Source organism: Lonchura striata, chromosome 2, assembly GCF_050655825.1.
Source record: "Lonchura striata isolate lonStrDom1 chromosome 2, ASM5065582v1, whole genome shotgun sequence".
NCBI lineage: Eukaryota > Metazoa > Chordata > Aves > Passeriformes > Estrildidae > Lonchura > Lonchura striata.
Genome location: NC_140704.1, coordinates 24,615,680 through 24,639,344, shown reverse-complemented (window position 1 = coordinate 24,639,344; position 23,665 = coordinate 24,615,680). Strand labels below are relative to the sequence as shown.

General features: G+C 38.5%; 1 protein-coding gene and 1 non-coding gene across 3 annotated transcripts in view; one reads left to right on the top strand and one right to left on the bottom strand.

The window, feature by feature from the left end:
- Positions 1-12,880, bottom strand: part of CASD1 (CAS1 domain sialic acid O acetyltransferase 1) — a 29,542-nt gene extending 16,662 nt beyond the window's left edge. The window contains exons 1-6 of one of the 2 annotated variants that reach the window (XM_021538393.3): positions 12,625-12,880; positions 7,462-7,558; positions 6,668-6,788; positions 5,119-5,163; positions 2,940-3,002; positions 1,707-1,751 (exon numbers count right to left, since the gene is read on the bottom strand). In XM_021538393.3, the coding sequence (XP_021394068.1) occupies positions 1,707-1,751; positions 2,940-3,002; positions 5,119-5,163; positions 6,668-6,788; positions 7,462-7,558; positions 12,625-12,757 (504 nt within the window). In that variant the 5' untranslated portion in view covers positions 12,758-12,880. Of the gene's footprint in view, positions 1-1,706; positions 1,752-2,939; positions 3,003-5,118; positions 5,164-6,667; positions 6,789-7,461; positions 7,559-12,264; positions 12,290-12,624 lie in introns of those variants that run through there. The other variant, XM_031503835.3, reaches the window with a different exon arrangement.
- Positions 12,881-18,217: 5,337 nt separating this feature from the next.
- Positions 18,218-18,291, top strand: TRNAN-GUU (transfer RNA asparagine (anticodon GUU)). The gene has a single exon. It is a non-coding gene; the product is annotated as a tRNA-Asn (tRNA).
- Positions 18,292-23,665: the final 5,374 nt, after the last annotated feature.

The following is a 23,665-nucleotide window of genomic DNA, read 5'->3' as shown; positions in this document are numbered from 1 at the left end:
CCAAAATAAGCAAGCAACTGACTTTTTCATGAGCTGGAGCTCCTTCAGCTTATAAGACTTTACTTCTATTTATAAACTGTTATGTAGTTGACATCTTAAGACAGACATGCCCAGGCCAAAGTAGCATGACCAACCCAACAGCTAAGTTAAAAGATATATAGGTAAATTTTAAAATGCAACAAAGTCCAAGAGCACATACCAGTTTAACCTAGTAGCAGGTTACCACACCAGTGTTAGCTATGATGAGGTTGCTGATATATCTGATTTTTGAAGCTTTGGTTCTTTTGGAAGTCCCTTAAAATAGAGGATGTTTATCTTTGTTCATCTCTAGATAATCATATTAAATGCTTTGTAAAAATATACTAGTGTTAAAAACAGCAGGGCCTCCCCTGCATATTGTTAGTTTCTATCTCCTGCTGTCCACAAAAGGCAACAAGCTATGGCTAATATATACATACGAGTAAAGGGAATTATTTAGCTAAGTGTACTGTAGTTTTGCAACCTGACCTTCTGCATGCCAGAACATTATCCATATATTATGGCATTTTCTATATGGAATACAATGACTAATCCTAATAATAAATGCTACAGTCTCAGACTGAGAAACTATATCCTAGGCTTACTACAATTCCTAAAGCTCAAATATTTATGTGGACCCTACGGAGGAAGGGAACTTAGGGGTTCACCTAAAGGAAAAGGAGAATTTTTTACATCTCAGGAAATGTGTGGAGTGCTACATAGAGACATGACCGCCTCTTAAAATTGAGGGAGTTCATCTATAGATGGGCATGCCCAAAAGTTTCCAGATTGGTGAAGTGCCTCAACTGTCTCTAAAACAAACTGTGTTTCAAGGACTTTGTTTTAAATGCAATACATTTCCCCACCTTTAAATTTCAGCTCCTTTGAAAATAAATTAGCTAATTCTTTCCAAATGCCAATTCCCAAGTATTTGGAAGTAAGGGACATTAAATGTGGAAATAATGAGATTTGATTGATTTGACTTTGTTATTAGAACAGACTAATTAAGGGGGCTTGCTGAATTCCATCCCTGGAAGTTTTAAAGAATTGGTTGACTCTTGCCAAGTGCAACACAGGTAGAAATGTCCTGCCTGGTGGTAAACTGATGGGTTAGGACACCTGGTATTTGGCTGCCCTGCTTTCTGTGATGCTGCAATGCATATCAGTGGTGGAATCTTCCAGTACAACAAGATTCCAGAATTCCAACCTCTTTAGTTGCTAAATTAGCCACGTAAAATTATGATTTTTACCCATATATATATATACATATATATAAAAGAAATACGTGTGGTGAAAGACACCATCCCAAACTGGGCCATGCTCAAAAGTAGAATTTTGTGACTGAAAAAGGTGTATTAAAAATACACTTCAGTTAGTAAGCAAATACTTTATTTAACTTTTAAGATTAATAATCTGCTTTTAACTAAACCCACTTTATTAGCTAGGTTAAAGCAAGTTAATGCTTATTAACCAGTATTGCTGACAAAAAGCAAGTATTGTACATTACACAGGTATAATAAAGCATACCTGATATTTTAGAACTTTTTGTAACAGCAAATTCACTGAGAATAGATATTTTACTCTAAACTGTGTTTAACAACTTGATCGTGTAGCCAGCTTGAGAACATTAAAGTTATCCTACAAGAACTTCCTTCTTCACTAAAATCCCCTATATATGTATAACTTACCGTGGCAGCTCCTACTACAATTATATGAGGTTTTGCCACAGAACCCTATGGAACAAACAAACAAACAAAAAAGGAATTAGTTTTAAAATATTATTAAATTATATTTATTATTAAGACTCATATCTTCATTAACTGTGACTCACCTGCCCATCAGCTAATGGCTACAAAAGAGTAGATTGCAGATCTATGCAGAGAATCTACACCTGATATATGCAAGAGACCTTAATTTTCACATAATAGAATCTACAAAAGCATGAAGTATCAAAAAGCACCTATAATCCTGATCAATTTAGCAGCATAACTTCTCTTTAAAAGCTATTTAAACATCCTCTTCTAAGGTCAAATAAACTGTAGATCATGTTATTGAACTTTTTACCTCAGTCTCAGCATTGTCAAACCTCTGAGCTACTGCACTGACCATTGTCACCCCAGAGGTGCGTGACAGCTCTGTGTAGGACAAGGGCCAGTGTACTCAAACAAAAGAGCACAAGGAAACAAATAGTCCTCAGTACCAATTTTATCCAAGCACAGCAAGGAAAACCAGCAGCTCTCAATTTTTGTAGAAACCATAGAAAAAGAAAACCAAATGATAACTTCAGCTATCCTGATGGAAAGTGTTGTGCAAGAATGATCAACAGGATATCAAAATAATCACAGTGAGCTACTACTAAATAACTCCAGGCTATTAAAAGGTCAACAATGGAAGAAACAAGAAAAAATTAGTCGGCAATCTGTAAATGTATTACTTGTCAGCAGAGTTACGCACAGAATAATATGACAGCCTGCACCATAACTGAAACACCTGAATTAATTGTATGTTAATTGAGGAAGATATTGAAAACAAGTAAAATCAAAGAATTCTTGACTTTGCAAATTACCTTTGCCCTTCACTCTGAAATGCTCAAATATACAAAATATATACAAAATCATAGAATCATAGTATATCTCCAGTTGGAATGGACCCATAAGGATTAAAATATTTGTTCACATTAAAGTGGAGTCATTGCAGCCACAGAGGAAGTAAAATGCCAAACCAGACTGAAATTCTTTTAGCTCTTAATAGGATTAATTAACCTGCCCCTATGAAGTAGAGTTTTTCGAGTTTGCTTAGGGGTCTTTTAACGTCCAAGTGATAACATCCTCAGAAGATCAGAGATACCCAGAAACATGTACAGCAGTAAACATCCCTTTTTCACCACTTTAAAGTCAAATTATACATCTCTTAAAACAAACCTCAGTCCAAGATTTGATACGTTGCCTCATAGAGCCATTAACTTCTGGGTACCACAGAAAATCCTGTAAACAAAAGGCAGTGTTACTCTGCAAGCTTAAAAGACAATCAGTAGACCAAAACCAAAAAATGCAAAAAAACCAAACTAATTGCCATCAATTCAACTGTAAATGAAAAACATTTGGCTCAGAGTCTTATAGTTAGCATGAACAGCTTGATACCTTACTCCAGCATGGAAAACAGAAAGCAAAGAAAAAAAGAGCAGAAGAAGCCAACAAATCCACAAAACTCTTCCCTCATAAAAAACAAATTTTTATTTGTAGTTCAGGAGTTGGAATTTCACAAAGAAGGTATTTCTTTAATGTCTGACAAATGACAGACATTTGGTTTGGGTTTCTACTGCAATCAGGTATAAATCCATATAACTATATATATAACTTATTAGAACTTGCTTTTTGCTCAGTTTTCCACATCCTTACTAGCAGATTTTCTTTGTTTCATAGCTTAAAATAATTGATAGCATGAAATCATAATTTTCAAACAAAATCAAAACCTAACAATTCTTTTAGATTGCTGGAGCACTGCTAAGCTTTCATCTAGAAGGACATATAGACTAGTGCTTTCATATCCCCCAGGGAAAGCCATGACTTCCTAGCATTTAGTTACTCCTCAGGACAGCACTATTGAATAGCCTAAAAATACATGTTGAAGGGAAATGGCAGGGGCTACACATGCAGAAACTGTTGTGAGGAAACTTTGTAACAGAGTGCTAAAACACTATCAGCAGAGAGGAAATCTCTATCTTCCACTCCTCTGGATTGCTACATTTTGGTAGTTCACTTGAGTACTGTCAATTCGTTATTTGGCTGTGGAACCTGTGAGCAATCATGCAATCCTCTACAGTGGTTGAAAGACAGAAGAGTTACTCTGATGAATAAAAAGGGCAGAATTAAACTCTCCACTTGTTCCCAGTAATCTTCTCTTCTGATGGTCAAGTATTTTCCACATTTGGATTATTGGGTCACAGCCAGTCTGAATATGGAAATTTAGCTACCATGCCAATAATGTCAAAGAGCAGCACTGCACCAAAACAAGGAAGTGGCAGACTGGGAATACATTAACTATCAGACATCTCCCAAAAGCCCAGAACTGCCATCTCAAATCTTGGTGGTTAGAGTTTTGAAGATGTGACTCTGTCAGGCTAGCCCAATGCAAATCACACTGAAAAACCCCTTCCTCCTGGCCTTGTGTTCTGTCCCATCTTTTCTAGCATTCTGATAACTACAGGATGAACCACATCAGAGGTGACTGAAAAGGAATCCTACAAAGTAACTTTTTGGCTGAATTGACTCCTGAAACAACCCACTCCACAGCTTACCTGCGCTAGTTACAGCACAAACACAGGAACACACTGTGAGGCCCAACAGAGTAGGTCAGCACATGCTTAAATTGCTATGGGCTTACCACCCCAAAATGTTATTCTGTACCCTAAATCTTTTCCATGCACACAAACAAGTACTGAAAACCCACATTCAGACAACTCGGCAAACACACTGCTGCTTTGGTTTTGGTGAATAGAGAATGAGTTTTCTTCAGGGCATAAATAAATACATGACTAGCACAATGCCAGCACTGCTGACAGCTGTCATGGGAAGCAAAGAAAACTATTGAGGACAGCATCTCTGTTGCCAGGGCAGAGGAGAACAGAGTCCTTCAGAAAAACTAAACTCAAGTACTTTCTTTTTTAAAATATCCACATTATAATCAACATTGTGCTTATTTCTGCATGCAAAAACAGTGGAAGGAATACTTGTCGGGCTAGCATAGAAAACTCAATGGAAATGAAAAATTACCAATCCAAAGAGACTCAGATATATATTTTTACAGCATGAAAAGAACAAACTTCCTGGCAAAGGGTATGCTTGGAAAGGCCAAATTGTAAGATCTGACAAAAATTATACACAGTTCCAGAGCTTATGCCCAAAACTAAGCCACAGTACAAGTACTCCATGCCAAATTCTCTTAAAATATAGTACATTAAGATGTACTGTGAAACATTTATAAAGAATGTCAATTGTCTTAACTTTCTTTTAACTTTCAGCTCTGACAGCATTTTCAATCATATTGTATGAAATAATAACATGATTATGTTTTGCAATTTAACACTAGATAAAAACTTACCACTTTAATTGAAGCAGATTTATCTTCAAACGGGATATTTCCATGCTGTCAAAAAACCCCAAAACAGTAAAAACAAAGTAAGAAAAACTTCCAGAATGAAAACAAAATATTTACATACCTATGCTAACTTGCAATATTTATCTTCAGCAGAAAGGATTTTTCTTGTATAAACTTGTCAGCGTACTCACGCAAAATATTTATGTTGCTCTCTTGATAAAAAAAGCTACTAAAATAAACTGTTATTTTTCCTGGAAGCAATCTAGCCAACAAAGTCTGAAATGCTTTCTGCTCACTCTGTTACAAAGGTATCAAATGCTGTCCTAAACTTAGCCTTTCAGCATAAGAAAAACTTATGACTTTTCCTCTTTCTTTTCTTTTCTTATACTGCCTTATTCCAGCCTTTTCATCTGCCCATCTCCTTTACACAAAACAACCAACACAGTTTTAATTAAAGAATAAAAGAAAATAATCTCAGGCAGAAATAAAATCTAGAATCTATTATTACATTTTCTGAGTGAAAATTTTAAAAAATCAGAAAGGAAAGAATCAGATATGCATATACAATGCTCCTTTAAAATTATAAAATACAGTATTCATTTTGGTACTGGTCCATAACAACAAGTGTACTTCTCTTTTTCAAACTGAGATCTTGATTTCAATAACACTTGACAAAAAATACTCTCAAAATCCATTACAGCACTCATCATCACACCAATATTTTTGGGCAGCATGAGTGACCTAACCAATTAACTAAGAAAACCAGAGTTCTTAGATCAATCAAACATATTTTTTTTGACAAGTGGAAGTGATTGCATGCTGTATGCTGGACAAGCTGCCAGCTTGCACTTTTAAGTGACAGAAGTACTAAATTGACAAATCTGATGTACTGTTGAAAGATGTCTCTTCCATCACATATGTACATACATCTATGAAGACATGTGCTAACAAGTATCATAGAACAAAAGAAATCAGCATTCTGTTCAACAAACGATACACCTAAATCCTTTCTTCCTCCTTCCACCTGGCTGCAGTTTACATACTTCACATTATAAAATTCAGACAGCTCTTCATCAGGGATCAAAAAGAAGATGAGACCTGAGGATATTTTTAGTTTAAGTTTCAAGTTAAACCTGGAAATCTGTCATTGCCCCAAGGATTTTTATTAACAGATTAGATCAGCAATTTACCTGACATTTTAAATGACAAATTAGAAGGCATGAATTACTACTATTTAAAAAAACACAAAGGAGCAATCATTTTCTCATCAAGGAACCAAATACAAAACACAAATTGCTATGGGACAAGTCAGTTTAATTAATTTATTCCAAGGCTGCTGCAAGCTTTCTCTTGAACTTCCAGTTCTTTTCTCAGATTTGCAATTATCACATGTGCACCCAGACAATTATTTTGGTCTTATCTTGTTCTTCTTCAAAATACCTTTCTGTGCTTTTCCTTTCACATGGATAGGCCAGCAATATATAATTTGCTTTTTTAAAGTTCAGACAAGATTTATGAGGTAAATTTGGAATAAAGAAACAAGCTATCTCACCTTAATTCCCTCTTCTTTGACTTGAGGATTTATCAGTTTTATGAATGAATAGAACAGCTGTCGAATTCTAGAATCTCCTATAAACACAACATGTTTGTCTATGAGGCAATTTTTTGCTTCACTGTAAAACAAAACAGCAACATTACAGAAAATACATACCTTAGAAAGAAGTATTCTCAAAATCTACAGAGCTATATAGATAACTCTAAACGTTATATACAGCTCTAAGGCATGATTATTTTTTTTTAAACATGCTGAATTAATAAACAGTATATTGCAATTTACACAGAATTGAAAATGAACTCTCCTGCTAATGTGATTAGGGAAACAACTAAGCAGGTTTTTCTATGTGTGCTACAAATACAGTTGCTTCAAAATGATAATATACAGCATAACTAAAAAAAAAAAAATAGTTCTCTTACTAGGAAGTGAAAAAAGTAATAGGTAATTTTATTTGGGATATTTTTACTTGCAATTTGACACATAAGGTCAGCAATCTGAGACATATGCAGCCTCATGTGGCTCTCCATAACTTGTGCCAGTACCTCCATCACCAACATTTATTTGTATTTTTATACAGAAATACAACTAGGGTAAACACTGTAGAAACACAGATAAAGTACTTGGAAAAGACTTCTTTCTCATAAATGGTGTATACTTTTGAAAGCCTAGAGAATCAGATATGACGTGAACAATAGATGACACTATTACTACAATTACAGCAATTACTACAGCTGCAGTCAAACAACAATGACTCTTCTTTCCAGATAAACAGAAGACATGAGTTTTCTTACCTATTTTTATACTTATGCATCATACAACTGTGAGGTTGCCATACTTTTTCTCCAAGAAATCTCCCACTGGACAGAAGATACTCACATGTATCACCACCTTTGAAATGTTATATTAAGATTAGAATTCAGACACATGAAATGTAAAACACAGCCCTGTTGCTATTATAAAAAATAATCTGACATCTGAAAAAACAGAAATTGAAATAATAAACAGCAGCAAACAAATTTAACTGATTGTAAATACATCTTGCACAAGTTTCTGCAAGTTGCCTTCTCACTCATTATACAATACTGTTGAGTAAATCCCACCCCATCCACAAAATATTAATGATCCCACCTCTGCTGTCAGAAAGATGTTGCGACTTAGAATGGCATTTCCTTTAAGAGATACCAATCCACTCTACTATCTACTAACCCAAATACACTAATATGAAATTAAAGAATACAACTGTTGAATAAAGTAATCTACACAGAATCACCATGCACAGCATCTTGTATAGAACACAAAACTCATCACAAGGTTTGCAAGACAGTCTGTTGTGTCTCCTTAAGACATACAGCCATGTGGTCACCTTAGAACAGGTGATATGGGTTAATACACAAAAAATAAACCCCACACATTTACATATCAATTTTCTAATCATTCAGAATTACACTTATCTCTTCTAGTCAATAAGCTTTATGCTAATTAAGATTAATCACTTTTGCAGGTGCTGATGTTCCAGGTCATGTTAAATTTCAAATATCTCAGTTACAAAATCAGTGATTGTTATCTTCCCAACTCCATGTCAGATTCTGCTGCTTTATAATTGAACACAACTGAACCCATTCACTGCAAGAGAAGTTGCCCTCCAACATTTTTGTCATACTTGGCATTTCTGAGCACTGATAAACAGGGAAATGGTTGTGAATGAAATGGTAGGAACTTGTTCTAGCTTGGGCAGAAACAATGTACCACTGCCCCTACCTAATACTTTCTGTGAAACCTCTTTCAGTTCATTAAATTCAACTCATACCTTGGTTTACAAGCAACACAATTTCTCTGATTCTAAAACTTGCAAACTCATGCAAGCTATAATTTCAAGTAAATTGCAAAAAAAAAATGAAACTGTCAGGAATAATAAAAAACCTATCTAATCAAAAGCAACATGATTTTGATAATGAGGTGGTTTAGAGTTATTACTGATATGAAGTCCTTCACTTTGCAGATATATGAAAATTATGTAAGAGTGAACTTTGTAAAAGAATATCCACCACTAATCAAGCTCACTCTGACATCCATTAACTTGCTGAGAAAGATGTGTAAGAAAATCAGGACATTTATTCATAGTCAGACCAATGGTCAGTCTAGCCTAGTATTCCATTTTCAACAGGGGTGGAAAGCAGATGCTCAGAGATAAATAAGAAGAGGGCAAATAAACATTATTTTCTTCTCTGATATTCTCCCAACTATGTTCATTCCAAGGATTTACTGAAATGGACATGCAGTCTTCAAGTTCTTCTTCTAGAATTTTCTATATCCAGAGTTCATGCTTGAAGAATCATCTGCCTTTATCTGAAATACAGTTTCTACTAGATTTACCTGGGGTACTCCCTGGTTCTTCAATGGGACAAGGCAGTTTGGACTTACATCTGTCATGGTTTGTAGACCACTATCACTTCTTTCTCAATCAAGTTTTCAAGACTGGATGATGTCCTCACATAGAGGTCATGACCCAAACTCAGTACCTCTGCACTCCATGGCACTCCCTCCACAATAACTGCCCATAAATAGATCAACCCTTCATCCTACAGTACCTTCACTGAAGTAACATTCCCAACATCACACACTTTATACATTGCAAACATAGAGACAACAATGCATGTCAAGAGTCATGCCTTCTCTCCCAACTCCAGGTACTGATTATCTTACTACCGCCCTGAGCAATATTAGAAAGCTCCTGAAATGCATTCAAGCTATTACTGAAGTTTGATATCTTCCTTTAAACATAATTGCAGAAAATAAGGGGAGAAGATGAAGCAGGGGAATAAAACAAAACTGAAACAGCAGCCAAGAAAGTAAAGAGGAGGTTACAAACCAGACAGTAAAACCTCCAGAAAAGCTCAGCTCTGGATTTAGCAGGTGAAATAGCAGCCAAAGAACTATCTATGTTCATTTTAATACACCACAACTTCTTAACCATCAATGAGATCTTAAAATAAAAAAAACAAACAACAAAAAACCCAACCAAAAAAACCAACCCAAAACACAAGAAAAAGAATTCCAAGTGCCATTGTATACACAAAACACAGACCATTCTTTGTAAACTCTTTCTTTGTGTAAATTATCCTACCAACACATTAACTTTCATGCTCACTTAGATACACATTATAGTTGTACAAAGTGTATAATTTTTCTGAATTTTTAATGTTCATTATTCTAATTTATCATTCCTCAAAATCATTGTAATTTCATTTAAATGGTGAAATCTCAAAGTCTTCATTCAGCAGCAGAGCAGACTACAATTCACAAAGCTTTCTCTAAAATACATACTCTCAAAGAGCTGGAAATTCAATTGTTCTCTATTATTCAAAGTAAAAAATGTAGTTTTAAACAGTCTAATATTATTGATTTTAAGAATGCAAAATTTTAAGTGAATTCTTATTTCCAAAATGATTAGGACTGTATCTTTGAAATACAGCAACTGAAAAACATAAAGCATTAACTTCACTGGATAGTATGCAAATATTCAACCCACTTAACTCTTCCCAAATTAAAGACAGACAGTACCTTCTCTTTATTCACATTCTTTTGTAAAAAAATGCAGGTGACCCCTAAATACAACAGTCTTCCTGAACATAAACCTGACCTTCCACAACCGCAGTTCAACATTTTTTCAAACAAGCAAATTTTATACAAGCAAGTTTGACTGGAAGTATACTGGGCTGCTCCTATCTGTAATATGTACTTGCATGGCTGTGGCCAAAATTAGCTAAAATCTTTACATGTAATGACAACCAGACAGAAAAGTATAAAAGGGGAAGTATAAAAGCACAACAAACACAGCAATCACTTATGTGACACGGCCTAGCTTTCACAGCCTGGCAACTTTGAACCTGTTTGCAGCCCTACCTCATACACCCTCTGGAAATCAGGATAAGCCTTTTTGGGATATTTTGATATAAAAATCTTGGTGTAAAATGTCTTGTGTGTAAAAGAAAGAGCTTTCTTGTGATCATTTAAAACGTATTGCCTTATTTGTCAGTTGATACTTTTTGTGTTATGGCACAGCAAAAATCAATTCACTTTTCCTCAATAATTCCTAACATTTGAGAACATTAAGAAGTTACCAGGTTTCTGTTCAGGCTACAGAATTTAGTATATTATTTCTCATAGAAAAGCTGTTTTATTCTTCTGCCATTTGTGTTGCTCTTTTGTACACACTTTCCAAGTTCTATTATACCACTACTAAGAGTGGGTAACCAACACCTGTGAGAATAAGTGAGGTGCCAGTGAACTTTAGCTGTGCACTATTAGTGAAAACCTCTGGTTTTTTCATTACTTGTCAAAAGTATTGTGGCATTTGCTGAATTTCAACTGTTTGATATCAATAGAAGTTTGCAGAATGATCTCTTCAATTAAAGCACCTCTGCTTTTACCTATCCTAAATGTTCATCTGCTGAAAATTTTCCACCTGCCTTTTCTGAACTTCTCTTTTGAACATTTTATGTTCACAGAAGCCCAAATTAGTAAGTCTGTTTTTATTATGACTCCATGTCCTCCTACCTTAAAAACACTTATGGGAAAACCTTTCTCTTACCCTTTAACTGCTTCAAGACACTAAAAGCCTTAGGTGAAAAACTTGAAAGGTTTGTAACAATTCATAGTGACTATATAAATTTACATAAAGGCTAGCAGATTATCACCATTTTGCAATGAGACTCAACCCCCTCATTAACTCTCACAGTATATACTGAAACTATGAATATTTTATTTTCCTTACAACCTGCTTGATATGTCAGTCCCCATTTGCTTAGTCTTGCAATCCCTTTTTAAAAATTTGCCACCCTCCTTCGTCTAGTTTTATGGCTCTTTTGTGCCTTAAGGAACACTGCACAACAGGCAAGCTCAATTATGTCACGCTTGATACATGCTAGAATTCAGTAAATACTTCCAAGTCTTCCAATTTAATACTAGTCAGTTTATCAGACTTACCGACATGCCAGCTAGAGGGAATTTAAACATAAAGATCCCTACCCCTTTTTCCATTTCCACAATGAACTGCCTCGCTCAGCCTTGTCTCCCATGAATGCTGGCAGCCAAGCGCTAGAACACGACACCGCGGTCATCTCCCTACAGATCAACTTTTTCATTTACCCACAAAAACATACCACATTTTTCAGCGTGACACAGAAACAAGTAAATATATCCTTCAGCGACTGCATTTGCATGTAGGGATCATGCCAAGTTTCTCCGCTTCAGGGCCAAAACAGCCCTAGCGAGGAGGAACGAGCAGAGCAGCCGGCGCCCCGTGTCCGAGGTGCGCAGCCGGTCACGCCGCAGCGACACAAGCTCGCTCGGTGCCCGGAGCCCGTCCGCGGCCACCGACACACGTGAAGCCAAACAGCTCCTTACTGCGCTTCACCCACCAGCGCAGCCGGCCTCGTGATGTCTGAGGCGATGGTTCAACGAGTGAAACGATATATACCAGATCTCGTACCAATTAAGCCTTTAACCACTAATTGCTAGGTAATTAGCCATTAATCATGCCGTACGGAAACAAGTGACAGGGAACATGTCACCCTCTACCCCTGCCGCTTCACCTGCCGCAGGCCGGGCCCCGGAGCTGCGGCGAGCTCTCAGAGAAACGCCGCACAGCCCCAGCCCCGCCGGCCGCGCTCGCCGCCCTCACTCCGCGGGGCCTCGCCCGACCGGCCGGGCCTGCGGCGACCCCCGGCCGGGCCCGCGGGGCCCCGGGGCCGCGTCCCCGCTGTCCCCCGGGGTCGCGTCCCTCGGCGGTCAGCCAGCCGCCGCCCCGCGCCGCCCGGACCGCCGCGGCTGCCCCGGGCGGAGGGACCCTCCGCCCTCCCCGCACGGCCGCGGTGCCCGAGCTCCGCCGCGGCTCCGCCTCCCCTGCCCGGCAGCAGCGGCCCCCCGCGGAGCGCCCGCGGCCGCCCCCTCACCTCGGTAGCGGCGGGAGGCGGTGTGGCAGGCGGTGAGGAGCAGGACGGCGCCCAGCGCCAGCGCCTTGGCGCTCCTCACGCTGAAGTAGTAGTTGATCTCTCGCTTGCCCCCGGTGTAGGCCAGCGCCGCCATCTTGGCTCCTCCATGACAACGGCGTGCGATGGGGCGGGCGGGCGCGGCGGGGCAGCACTGGGTCCCCGCCGGCGGCCAACGCGGACCCCGCCGCTGCCGCCGCCGCCGTCCTCGCCGCCGGGGCCGGGAGCAGCCCCACGCCCCGCGGCACACGGGGCGGAGCCGGCGCCCCTCTCGAGGTGCCGCCGCTTCCCCTCGGCCGCCAGCGGGCGGCCCCAGCGTTCGCTCCCCGCCCCGCGGCGCCGCGGGAATGCGGCGGCTCCGGAGGAATCAAGGGGATCCCGCCGCGCTCGGCCCGAGCCCCGCAGCTGAGGGGGCGGCCAGGCGGAGACCCCTGGGGACTGTGCTCCGTGAATGAGGAACTGGGCGAGGGTCTCTGCCGCCCGCGGTCCGTACCGGGGACTGGACAGTGAGGGCTTCCTTCCAAATAATGCGATTTTTAAACACTTGTCACTTCTGGTGAGAAGGAAATGGTCATTCAGGCTGGGAGACGCTCACTCCCTCTGAACGCGGGTAACTGTACAAGCAAGCTGACACACAGAATCACAGAATCTTAGGTTGGAAAAGACCTCTGGGGTCATCGAGTCCAGCCTGTGACCGAACACCACCATACCAGCTGGACCATGGCACTGAATTTACTTTCCTCAACACCTCCAGGGATGGTGACTCCACCACCTCCCGGGCAGCCTATAATCCCCTCTTCTCTGAAGATATTCTTCCCACTGTTCAACCTAAATCAACTGTGGTGCATCTTAAGACTGTTGCCTCTCTCCTATGGCTATTTGTCTGGGAGAAGAGGCCGACTTCCATAGATTTACCTGGGTTTGGTGGATGCATGCAGTGATTACTGAAATCAAACCTTGCTAAGATTTACGAAGGGAAACTCTGCTCCTCCACAAGCAGCTGCCTGCGTTGGGCAGGAAATCTGGGCTCTGAATCCAGTCCCTCCTCAGTGGTGGGGCTGGGAAGCTGCCACCAAACCTGGCAGGCCTGGAGCACGCCAGGCTGTCACAGGAAAGACATTTACACAAAATAAAGTAACCATATATGACCATATAAACAAATATAAAACTTAGGAAATGTGTGCAGTATGTAGTCACATAATGTAATGTATGTACAAAATTTGAGTTAAGTATTATTCTGATGTGTGCCGTTACTATATATTCAACATATATCCCATTTATATCCAACCAATGCCAACATATAGTCTATACTTCTTTTCTAGTCAAGTCTGTCTGTTGATTCATTCATTTTTTCAGTATTCTTTATAAATAATAAAAACACTTGACTATTTTAAAATGCTCAGGTTTATTCTCTCAGGGCAAGAGGGAGAAAAATGGTACCAAGTATACGGACGGATAGTTACTTGGTTATATTTTTCCAGAAAAACTCTGACAAAACCAAACTAAAACAATGACAACAACAAAAATCCAGACAAACCAACGCCCCAGTTCTGGTTGTAGTAAGGATTCTTTTACTCCATAAATGAAAAATTCTCATTGATGCATTATTTTTTTCTCATGCCTCATTCAAAAAGCCAGGAATTTTCACAGTGTGCTTACTGTGAAAAAGCTTTATTGTTAAAGTCTGTTTAAATTGTTGAAATATTCATGTTAGTGCTTATTCCTGTTAGTTTCTAAAGTGCAAAATGCAACTTAAACACTTTTAAACGTATTCTCTAGTTAGAATATTTTGTAGCTTTTTGCACTGTTGCTCATTAATTCTTTACAGTCTTATGAAATATATCTTTCATGCAGTCATTGAGGACGACTGATACACTTCTTCATCTGTTTATATAACATTTGTTCATGAACAAGTGAGACTTTTTATCCAACCAAAACATATTTACTTTAGCCTGTCTCATTCTGTAATGTAAATATGTCCAGTTTGAGGGCTATGTGGCAAGTCTGCAAGGTCCATTTATGATCATGAGTGCAGCTCCTCAAAACTTACCCAACTTACTGCTGATACTATTAATGCAGAAAGCATGGGATTCTGCCAGAGCTCCTGGGGTGTTGACTCAACTTCTCAGTTAGGGTGGCTATAATGCTTAAGCAGGGAAATTTAATTTATTATTTTATTCTCAAAATCAAAAAGTTAATTCAAGTTTCCACAACAAGGTTGTCTCACAGGAGAATTTCTGGGATCTTCAACTAAATCATCTTCTTTCTCTAAAAGAGCAGTAGGAACTAAAATTCTATCAAAGCAACCATACTTCAATTTATCTATATCTCAGAAAATTACAACCCTTTGAAAAAGTAATTCTGTCCCGCAGCCTTTGGAGGACTCTTTCAGATCTGCTGCCTGCTGATAGAAGTCCCCAGCTATTCTTCACTTTCCATAAAGAACTAACACTGATCTTCAGTAATTCCTGAAAACTCCATGTGTGGATTTCAACTGTATTATTTTAGGACTGTACAAATACATGCTGGTACTGTTGCAGGTTGAGTTTCTTAATTAAGAAAATCCCCCTGAGTATCTTAAATATTTATATGGGTGTAAGCAAGACATCTGCTTCTGATTCCGTGCTTCTTTGGAGACATTTATTAGGAGTTTTATAATTGAGATCCCCTTCATTCAGTCAGAAGATTTTGGCTGAAATGCTGTGAGTTAGGAAGTGGTTTGCCATGTGGTCTCACTTCTGACAGGTTTCTCCTTGTTTTTCACATGCTAATTGAATTTGGCATCATGACATATACCTAAGTAATTCACACCAATACTACTATATATAAAAGGCTTGCTAGAAAAGGCTAATTAGGGATTGCAAAGTACCCTATTAAACCAACTTCAGACATGAACTATTATTAGCTAGAAGCAGTTTTGTAAATTATGTACCTTCTTTATTTTCTGTCTGCTGATCAACTTGGTGTGGCTGAAAGTAAACCAGAAGGCTGCTAGCTCTTCTGATCAGTCAAACCTCAGCTTTTGGTTTGCAAATGCTACAGTTTCCTGTTGGCCTTCTGCTTGCTCTGCTGGAAGCATTAAGGGCCATCAGAGAGAGTGGAACACTTAGAGCAGCTACAGAGAGAAGATCCAGAGAACAGAAAAGTGTTTCCTTTGAGAGGCAGAGGAGATATGACACTGTTGTGCACTTGGGATAATGTTTATGAATATTAAAAGTAAAATGTCTCTGGAAGAATTTAAAACATGCATATTCTACAGGGGTAGCCTTGGGTTAACTGGATTAATTATTTTCATAAGAGGCTGTGGCCACTAAAGACTGATGCTGTCATTACTATAGTTTTTGGCAGCTCTATTTCCTCTATTAATCAATCTAATAACAGTCAGGAATGAAGGGGTTATTCCCACCTAATTCCACTCCTCATGGAGAAACAATCTATTTTAAACTAATCACCTTCCCTCCGCAGAACTGAGAGAGCACATAAGGTGGTAATTTACTTGTAAGTTGGAATAAGGTGAATGACTTACCATGAGGAATGGTGACTTTCTGTTCAATTTAGAAAATAAATTTAAATTGGACAGATGTCACTTACACAGGTGTAATTTAGATGAGGTAATTCTTCTTTTAATGCTTCCCGACTTTGCTTGGCAGGCTCATCATAAATGGAAGGAGAACTTTGTGCCATGGGTCAAACTTGGCATGCACATACGAGTTTGCTGATAAGCTGAGAGCACCAGATATGTCCTTCTTTCCTGTTTTCAGTATTACAGCCATGTGTAGCTTCTCAAGTTGGAGCTCCTGTCCTCAGGCAAAGGCACAAGGTAATCACAAGGACTTGGAGCATGTAAGAACATGAATTGGCTACTGTAGTATAAAGTCAGATGTAACAGAGAGCTGACATTTAAATATTCTCAGAGGAATAGTAGGGTATTCTCATGTGATGTTTTCCCCTTTGAGTTTGTGTATGTTTATAAGAGTGTAATTCATTTTTCACAAGTATATCTAGCAAGGAATATAAGCACCAGAGTTAGAAAAAATATTATCACTTACCTCTAATCTTGAAGTTTCTTAGGGGAAATGATCATATATTCATAAGGAACATACTGTTTGTTATATAATAAGTAGAATATTCCCTACATTAACTTACAGGTTAAATGTCAACTAATTAATTAGTAGGATCTGTCATACCCCAGACCATATAATTTCTTAATTTGAATGGTGCAGCATTGCCAGATTGCTCTGCTCAAATTGTAATTCCAGAAATAAAGCTGTATTTCCAATGGATTCCTGGGCGGTGTAGTACTTTCAGTAATACAGCTTTTACCTGGGCAGCTTTTGGGACCTGCCAAATGATGGCATCTTAGGCATCAGACATTTTAATTGTTGGGTTTTCACCCTTATAATGATAATAAATTTTTCCCTAAGAATCAAGTTTCCATGTGGCATGTGTATGCATGGTAGCCACCTATTGCAAATATTTGATTGCATTAAATGAAGAAGGAGTACAAAGTATAAGAAGCCTTTTTCTTAGTGGACTTGTTCAATCAAGCAGTGTAGCCTGAGTACTGAATTTGTAGCCAAATGCTGAAAAAAATATGCCCTCAAACCTGTAAGAACCTGGAAATTCTATCAGCAATTCCTGCTTTTACAGATTTATACTTTTGTAATAGTTATAAAAACGGTTTCTCAATAGTCTGTACTAAAATCAGACTGATATTAAGTGAAGTAATTATGAAATCACAGGTACAAAGGCCATATTTAGCTTTATCACTAAGAGATAAATACATCTGCTGTTCTATAACATGAGGCTTAATAGTGTTTTCATTTCAGGCTTCTGTGGATGTGAAACAAAGATGGATCAGATGAAGACAGGGAAGGGAAATGGGCGATAGCAAATATTTAAGTCATCTGTCCCCTTTAATTAAGGACAGTCAAGGGGCCACACCTTTCTTCATCATGGGGTGTATCATTGCATGTGCAGCTACACAGTCCTGAGAAAGGAGCTGGTACGCAGCTCAGCTCACTAATACAAATTATATTTCTTTCAGCTGCTTGCATTTTTATCCTCAAAGCTTTGTATCCATCAAAGTAATGGGTTAAGAATGTTTGATTTGGATGAATTTTTTGATATGCAAGTGTAAGTTTTTTCTATTTCCTCCCTCTCTTTTCTTGACTCCTGGTTGAGGAAAAACGGCAGTCACTGTTAGTTCCTTTTCAAATTGAGTTATTCTCTTTTAATGAACACTTTGTTTCATATTGTTCTTTTTCTGGTTCTCCCTTGTGCTCCCAGTTGTGCCTTCTTAAAATTCAGAATTCTTTATATTTATAGGACAGCCTTTGGAAGCCTACACAGCCACAGTGCAAGATTTGCTGTGTTTGTGCAGCATTATAAGCCTTTCCTTCTGGCTGCCAGCAATACCAATGCCATGTGATGACCATGTTCTCTTTTAGCATCTCTGCACTAAATCTCTGCTACTTGAAATCAATGTTTTTAGGAACAAAAAAATATTTTGGGTAGGGAAATTATTTTTTCTTATGAAGATTGCAGTGCTAAGGGAGTCTCTGTGGCGCAATCGGTAAGCGCGTTCGGCTGTTAACTGAAAGGTTGGTGGTTCGAGCCCACCCAGGGACGTGTTTTTCCTTTTCCTCTCCCATGGCAGGGGACTGTAATAAGATAATCTTAAAGTCCCTTCCAAACCTAGCCATTCAGTGATATTTTAGAAATTTGAAATTCTCTATTTAGCCTCAGGTTCACTGAAACCCTAATTTGCTGAAGTGGGAAGTAATGGATTAACAGAATAAAATATTTCCATGCATCATAATTTAAGAATGAAATTGCACAGAAATAGTTTCATTTTAGCAGAATATTGCAAAGTTCTGTCTTATTTGTTTGTCTATATGGTGTTCAGTTGTGTTGCTTGTGAGCTCTAAAGGATCTGTGTTATTTTATGGTGTTAAATGTAAACGCATATATACAAAATATCAACATGGGCTACTGTTCACCTCAGGCTGAACAAAGATTTGTCATTTAGGAATTAACAGGTAACTGAATAGTTGTGCCATTTCCAGCAATTTTGTGTTACTGGTGAGTTGGAATCTACAGGAGAGCTATTGTTTTTTGTCCCTAGCTTTAAATCTCCTGTGCATAATATGCTTCAATAATTGCTCATATGACTGGCAGGTAGATCTAGTTCTTTGATGTGTTGTTTTTCCTTGTGCTTTAAAAATACTTGAACTGAAATGCTTAACTAACAGTGTATGGCTTTCTCTAAAGCCTGAAACCAGAACAAATCCATATGCAGTGAAACCACTGGAGCCCATTATCCTTCAGCAGCTTTCTCGTGGACTCTTTCAGGAGATAGGACAAGGAGTAATGGGTATAATAAATTGAAAGAGGAAGAATTTAGGTTAGATATTAGGAAAAAAAATTTTTACTGTGAGGGTAGTTAGACACTGGAACAGGTTGTTTAAGAAGATTGTGGGTGCCCCAACTTTGGCCATGTTCAAAGCCAAGTTGTATAATGTCTTGAGCAATCTGGTATAGTGGGAGGAACCCCTGCCAGGGGTGGTCAAGTCTAGATGAACTTTCAGGTCTACTCCCACCCTTTAAAAGTCAATGATTCTATGATTCTATTTTATGAGCCTACCCTTCTCTCACAGAGCTGTCTTTCCACAGATCTGTTTTCATGGTACATGCAAAGCAATTTGGAAATGGAGTACAAATCCCAGTTGGGTTTCAACACACTAGATCCAGATGATATCAGATAATGAATTTAAAATTTGTAATATTTTAGGAGCCATACTGTTCCAAATTTCAGAGTTTCAGGTTGTAAAAGTCTGTGAATTAAACAAAAAAAAATCTATTAAACTTTGTAACCATACTAAGAAACAGATGAAGGAGTCAGTAGAAATCAATTCAAGTAGTCAGTCTCCATAGCATGTCTGGGCAGTGCATTTTCATGTGAGAGAAAAAGTGGTAATGGAGTTTTCAGACAAAGCCCACAGAAAATTGTTACCGAGTTGTTGCGTATGAAATTTCCACAGTATTTATGTAGAGTTAACATAGAGAATGGATTTTTAGACTAAGCTTCTGCAGCAGAGAATAAGTAGAATGTAAGAACATTGCCATGGACCAAGAAAGAAGGTGTGAGAGAAACTCAGTTAATCCACAGGTCAGTCCTTAGCCCATAATTTTATTAGCAAGGTGTCACACCTGGACTGGATACCCAAGTCTTATTACAACAAAGAGATGTATAAGATCCTGATGTACAGAGAACAGTAACAGCTATAGAGATGGTAATACTGTATATAGGGCCAGAGAAACACCGCCTTATACATGAGCAAGGTGTTATAAGCAGTATTGCTTACTCTTGGATGTTCTTGTCAAAGTACATATTTAATGGTTAACTTGCAGGAGGAATGTGGGTGGGGGTAGGAATGCAGTTACTGAATCTCCAGGAGAATCAAAGTGCTCATACTCCCAAAGCAGCTGAGGGCATCCCAGCACCTACAGGAGGAGGGAGATGAAATGCTGGTTCCTCTCACCTGGAGCCAGACAAGGACACTGTCATCTCTAGGCACAAACCACCATTTCATCCTGCATGGGGTTAATTCTTAACCTTAGCTCTTAATGTCTCCAGAAAACTGGAGACTATTAACTAAGAGTTACAGGAACTATATGAAAAAAATTATTAGAAACTGTACTCCAGAATCAGGTATGGAACTGAAACAGTTCAAAGGACCTCTTGTATCTGTCTGTATCTATTGTACCTAATGCATCTCTTGTATTTATATGAGAATTTAAGTAGATTAGAGAAATGAAGTAAAACTGTAACTCTACTTTTTGTCTACCGTGAGGCAGGTGCTCTTCATGAGTGTGGTTTTCTCTCTGCTGTTCCTGAGAAGAATAAGCAGAGGTCCTTTGGATCTTATTGCAGAATCTGGGAGACAAGGAATTTTGGCTATGGGCAGCTTCTGTAGGAATTGAGATTTTAGGTGACTGTGGTAAAGCAAATGTGGTACAGAGGCAGGTACAGACAGCCATAATTGCAATGGATGTTCTTTCAAACTGAGGAATTAGTCTTATTCCCTGTTAAATGCTGAAATATGAAAAAAAAATGAGAAGGGAGATCATTATTAACTAGAAACAGTAATGAAAAGCATTTTCTCCAAATTAAGTCACACTGTGTTTGGGGGACTCTTCTTGTCACACTGGTGTAGAGACTATACTGGGATATGTTGGGAGCAGAAGACTTACACCTTGAGATGTTAAATAGCTTAAGCAAAAAGTAGTGGTAAATTCCTTTGGATAAAATTGAAAAACAGAAAAACTAACAGTCATTATGGAGGAAAGATTTAATGAAGAAAAAACTCTGCCCTTTACCCTGCTATATAGAGAAGATAATTTCAGATTGACAGAACCTAACAGCTAAAAGATAAGTTTAATAATTGTCTTTTTTGTGCCCTGAGTGAGCCTGCAGTTTTCTCCAAGAGCTTTTGTGTTTGGATGAGTGATCTTCTCATATGTTAGGGCATATTTAGGGTGAGTTCTGATGCTGATGTTTTGAAGAAATAGCCTATAGGATAGTCTTGGTACAGAAGATTTTGACAGCAGCAGCGCTGAGATTAGCTCAGTTGCTTAGAGCATGGTGCCAGTAACAGCAAGGTTGGGAGCTTGATACCTCTATGGGCCATTTATGTATGAGTTGGACTAGGTGGTCCTTGTAGATCTGTTCCAACTCAGAATATTTGTGATTCTGTCAATGGTGGTGAATTCAGGGATAAAAGCCCTAAAAAAAGTCTTCAGGGGCTGGTAATTAGTATGTGAGGCAGCAGGTGGTGCACAATGCCTATGAAAATGCTGGAGAACTGCTCTGCTGTTTCACTGTGTCTTCATAATTAGCATTTGGGAAAAGTTTCATTTCTCCTTAAGGTCCAATTTGTGTAGTTTGAACACAGTAAGATATTGATAATAATGATTGAAATTTATTATATTTATTTCAAATGCTTGTCTTCAAAGTAATATTCAAATGATGTATTTGTTTGTTTTGATTGTGATATTTACCTTAATGAGAATCATAATTTCCTGAGTACTTGGAGTGTATACATAAGTATGGATTCATAGAAATGTAGGAAATTTTGCTCAAGTAATATCCAACCACATGTTTTCCAGGATAGGACAAATTTATTCCAGCCTTAGAATATAGGCATGCAGTACTTTCTTTGTTTATGCACTGTAGATTGCATTCATTACACGTTTGAGATTCATGGGGGAGCCCTATAGAAAAATAGTGGATTTCCAATGAGCTCAGAATGAAGCATGAGTAAAGCTAAATGATTTAGGGGTTACTCCTGTTTGTATGTCTAATAGCTTTATTTGAGCTTGCTAATATCTCATTGCAATTGAATACATGATTCTAATGCTGTAAAACACTGCATCAAGACGGTGGTAGGAAGGCAGATTCTAGGAAATCCTGTCTGAAACCAGTACAAGAAAACAAATCAAAAGTCACATCAAAAGCTACAGTTTAAACCTGAGTGGTGGAAGTGTAGATATGTCGTCTCTTAATGCTGTTTTGTCACTCACCTGTATTAAAGGACATTTGTCTGTAGCACAGTATTCATATTTTAGACTGATAAACTCAGATACTGAAGATAACTGTAGTGGCTAGTGTTTCTCCCTACAGGGCTGTGCAGTTGCAACTGCCCCTTCTAGAACCCTGCTACATGGTTTGAGTTTCTTTTTGCTCAATGTTGATCCTGTTGATGGTCTCCTTGCCTCTAGTTTTTACTTACTTAGGCCATATTAATGCAAAAGCACATGCTACAGAGAGCCCATTGTGCTGCCAGCTGAACCTGCTGTAACAGGAAACTACATGGATACAAAAACGAGTATTTGCACTGGAGACATCAGAAGTCAGCTTAGATACAATTTGAAGCACACATTGACAGGAGTCTTTTAATCTCTGTCCATCTCCTGGGGGGATGGTGTAAGAGAAACTGATAGACAGAACATATTTATTGATCACACAGGTGAGAGTCATCAGTCCTGCAGATTCCAAGGAAGAAAATGGTCTGAATGCTGTAATACTTTGCACACTTGTATCAAAACCGAGCACTATACATCAGATGTCTCTCTACCCAGCTCTACAGAACTTCTTCATCAATTCTGTTCTGGCACAGTACGGCCAGGGCTTGCTGCAAACTTTGCCTTTCACTTAGTTTCTCCAGCTGTTTTCCTTTCCTCCTAAGATTAGTTCTTGCTACAAATGTAAACATTAATCTGTAGTTTTAGCTAATTTATGCTAATGATCTAGATGTACTGCTGCTGATAATGAAATTCTCCAAAGATAATGCTTATAGGGAGGTGGAGCACTCTGAAAAATAATTAAGATCACTTCACCAGAAGTTTATTCACAAAACTAGATTATATTAAGGCTCTCTGCCCTGTCTGCCCTTTATCTCTTATTTGCAGTTATGATCTTTGAAAGACAGTTTCTTCAATATTGTACGTAGCATAAACAAAATACTTGATCATGCAATAAGTTTTGATAAGCTGAAAACCTGCAAAGCAGACTGAGTATCTGTCCAGTGCTAATGAGGCTGGAATTTGTGGGGTAAACACTATATACTTTTTCAGGTTTAATTTCCAAATGAGGCTGCTTTTGGAGAAAAGATCTGAAAACACATAATTTGGATGTTATTAGTGAGCTGATAGAAAGAAAGTGTTCTCTGCCTAGAAGGACATGCCATGGAATAGATCAGAGGGCAAAGTAGGAATCAGAAGACGACAAAAGGAGACAGTGTTTGCTAGGTGTAGTTTCCTTTCTAAACTCAAGTGTTCCTTTAGCTGTGCTTTGGGGTATTTTTTCTCCCCAGGTAATAAAGGTCTACCTACCTCCCTTATCCTAGCAATAATCTTTGCATACCTTCTAGTGAATTGCATAACCTCAGGGATGAAATTTTAGCTTTTCAGTCCTTGTAGAAACTTCCCATCTTGTAGTTAA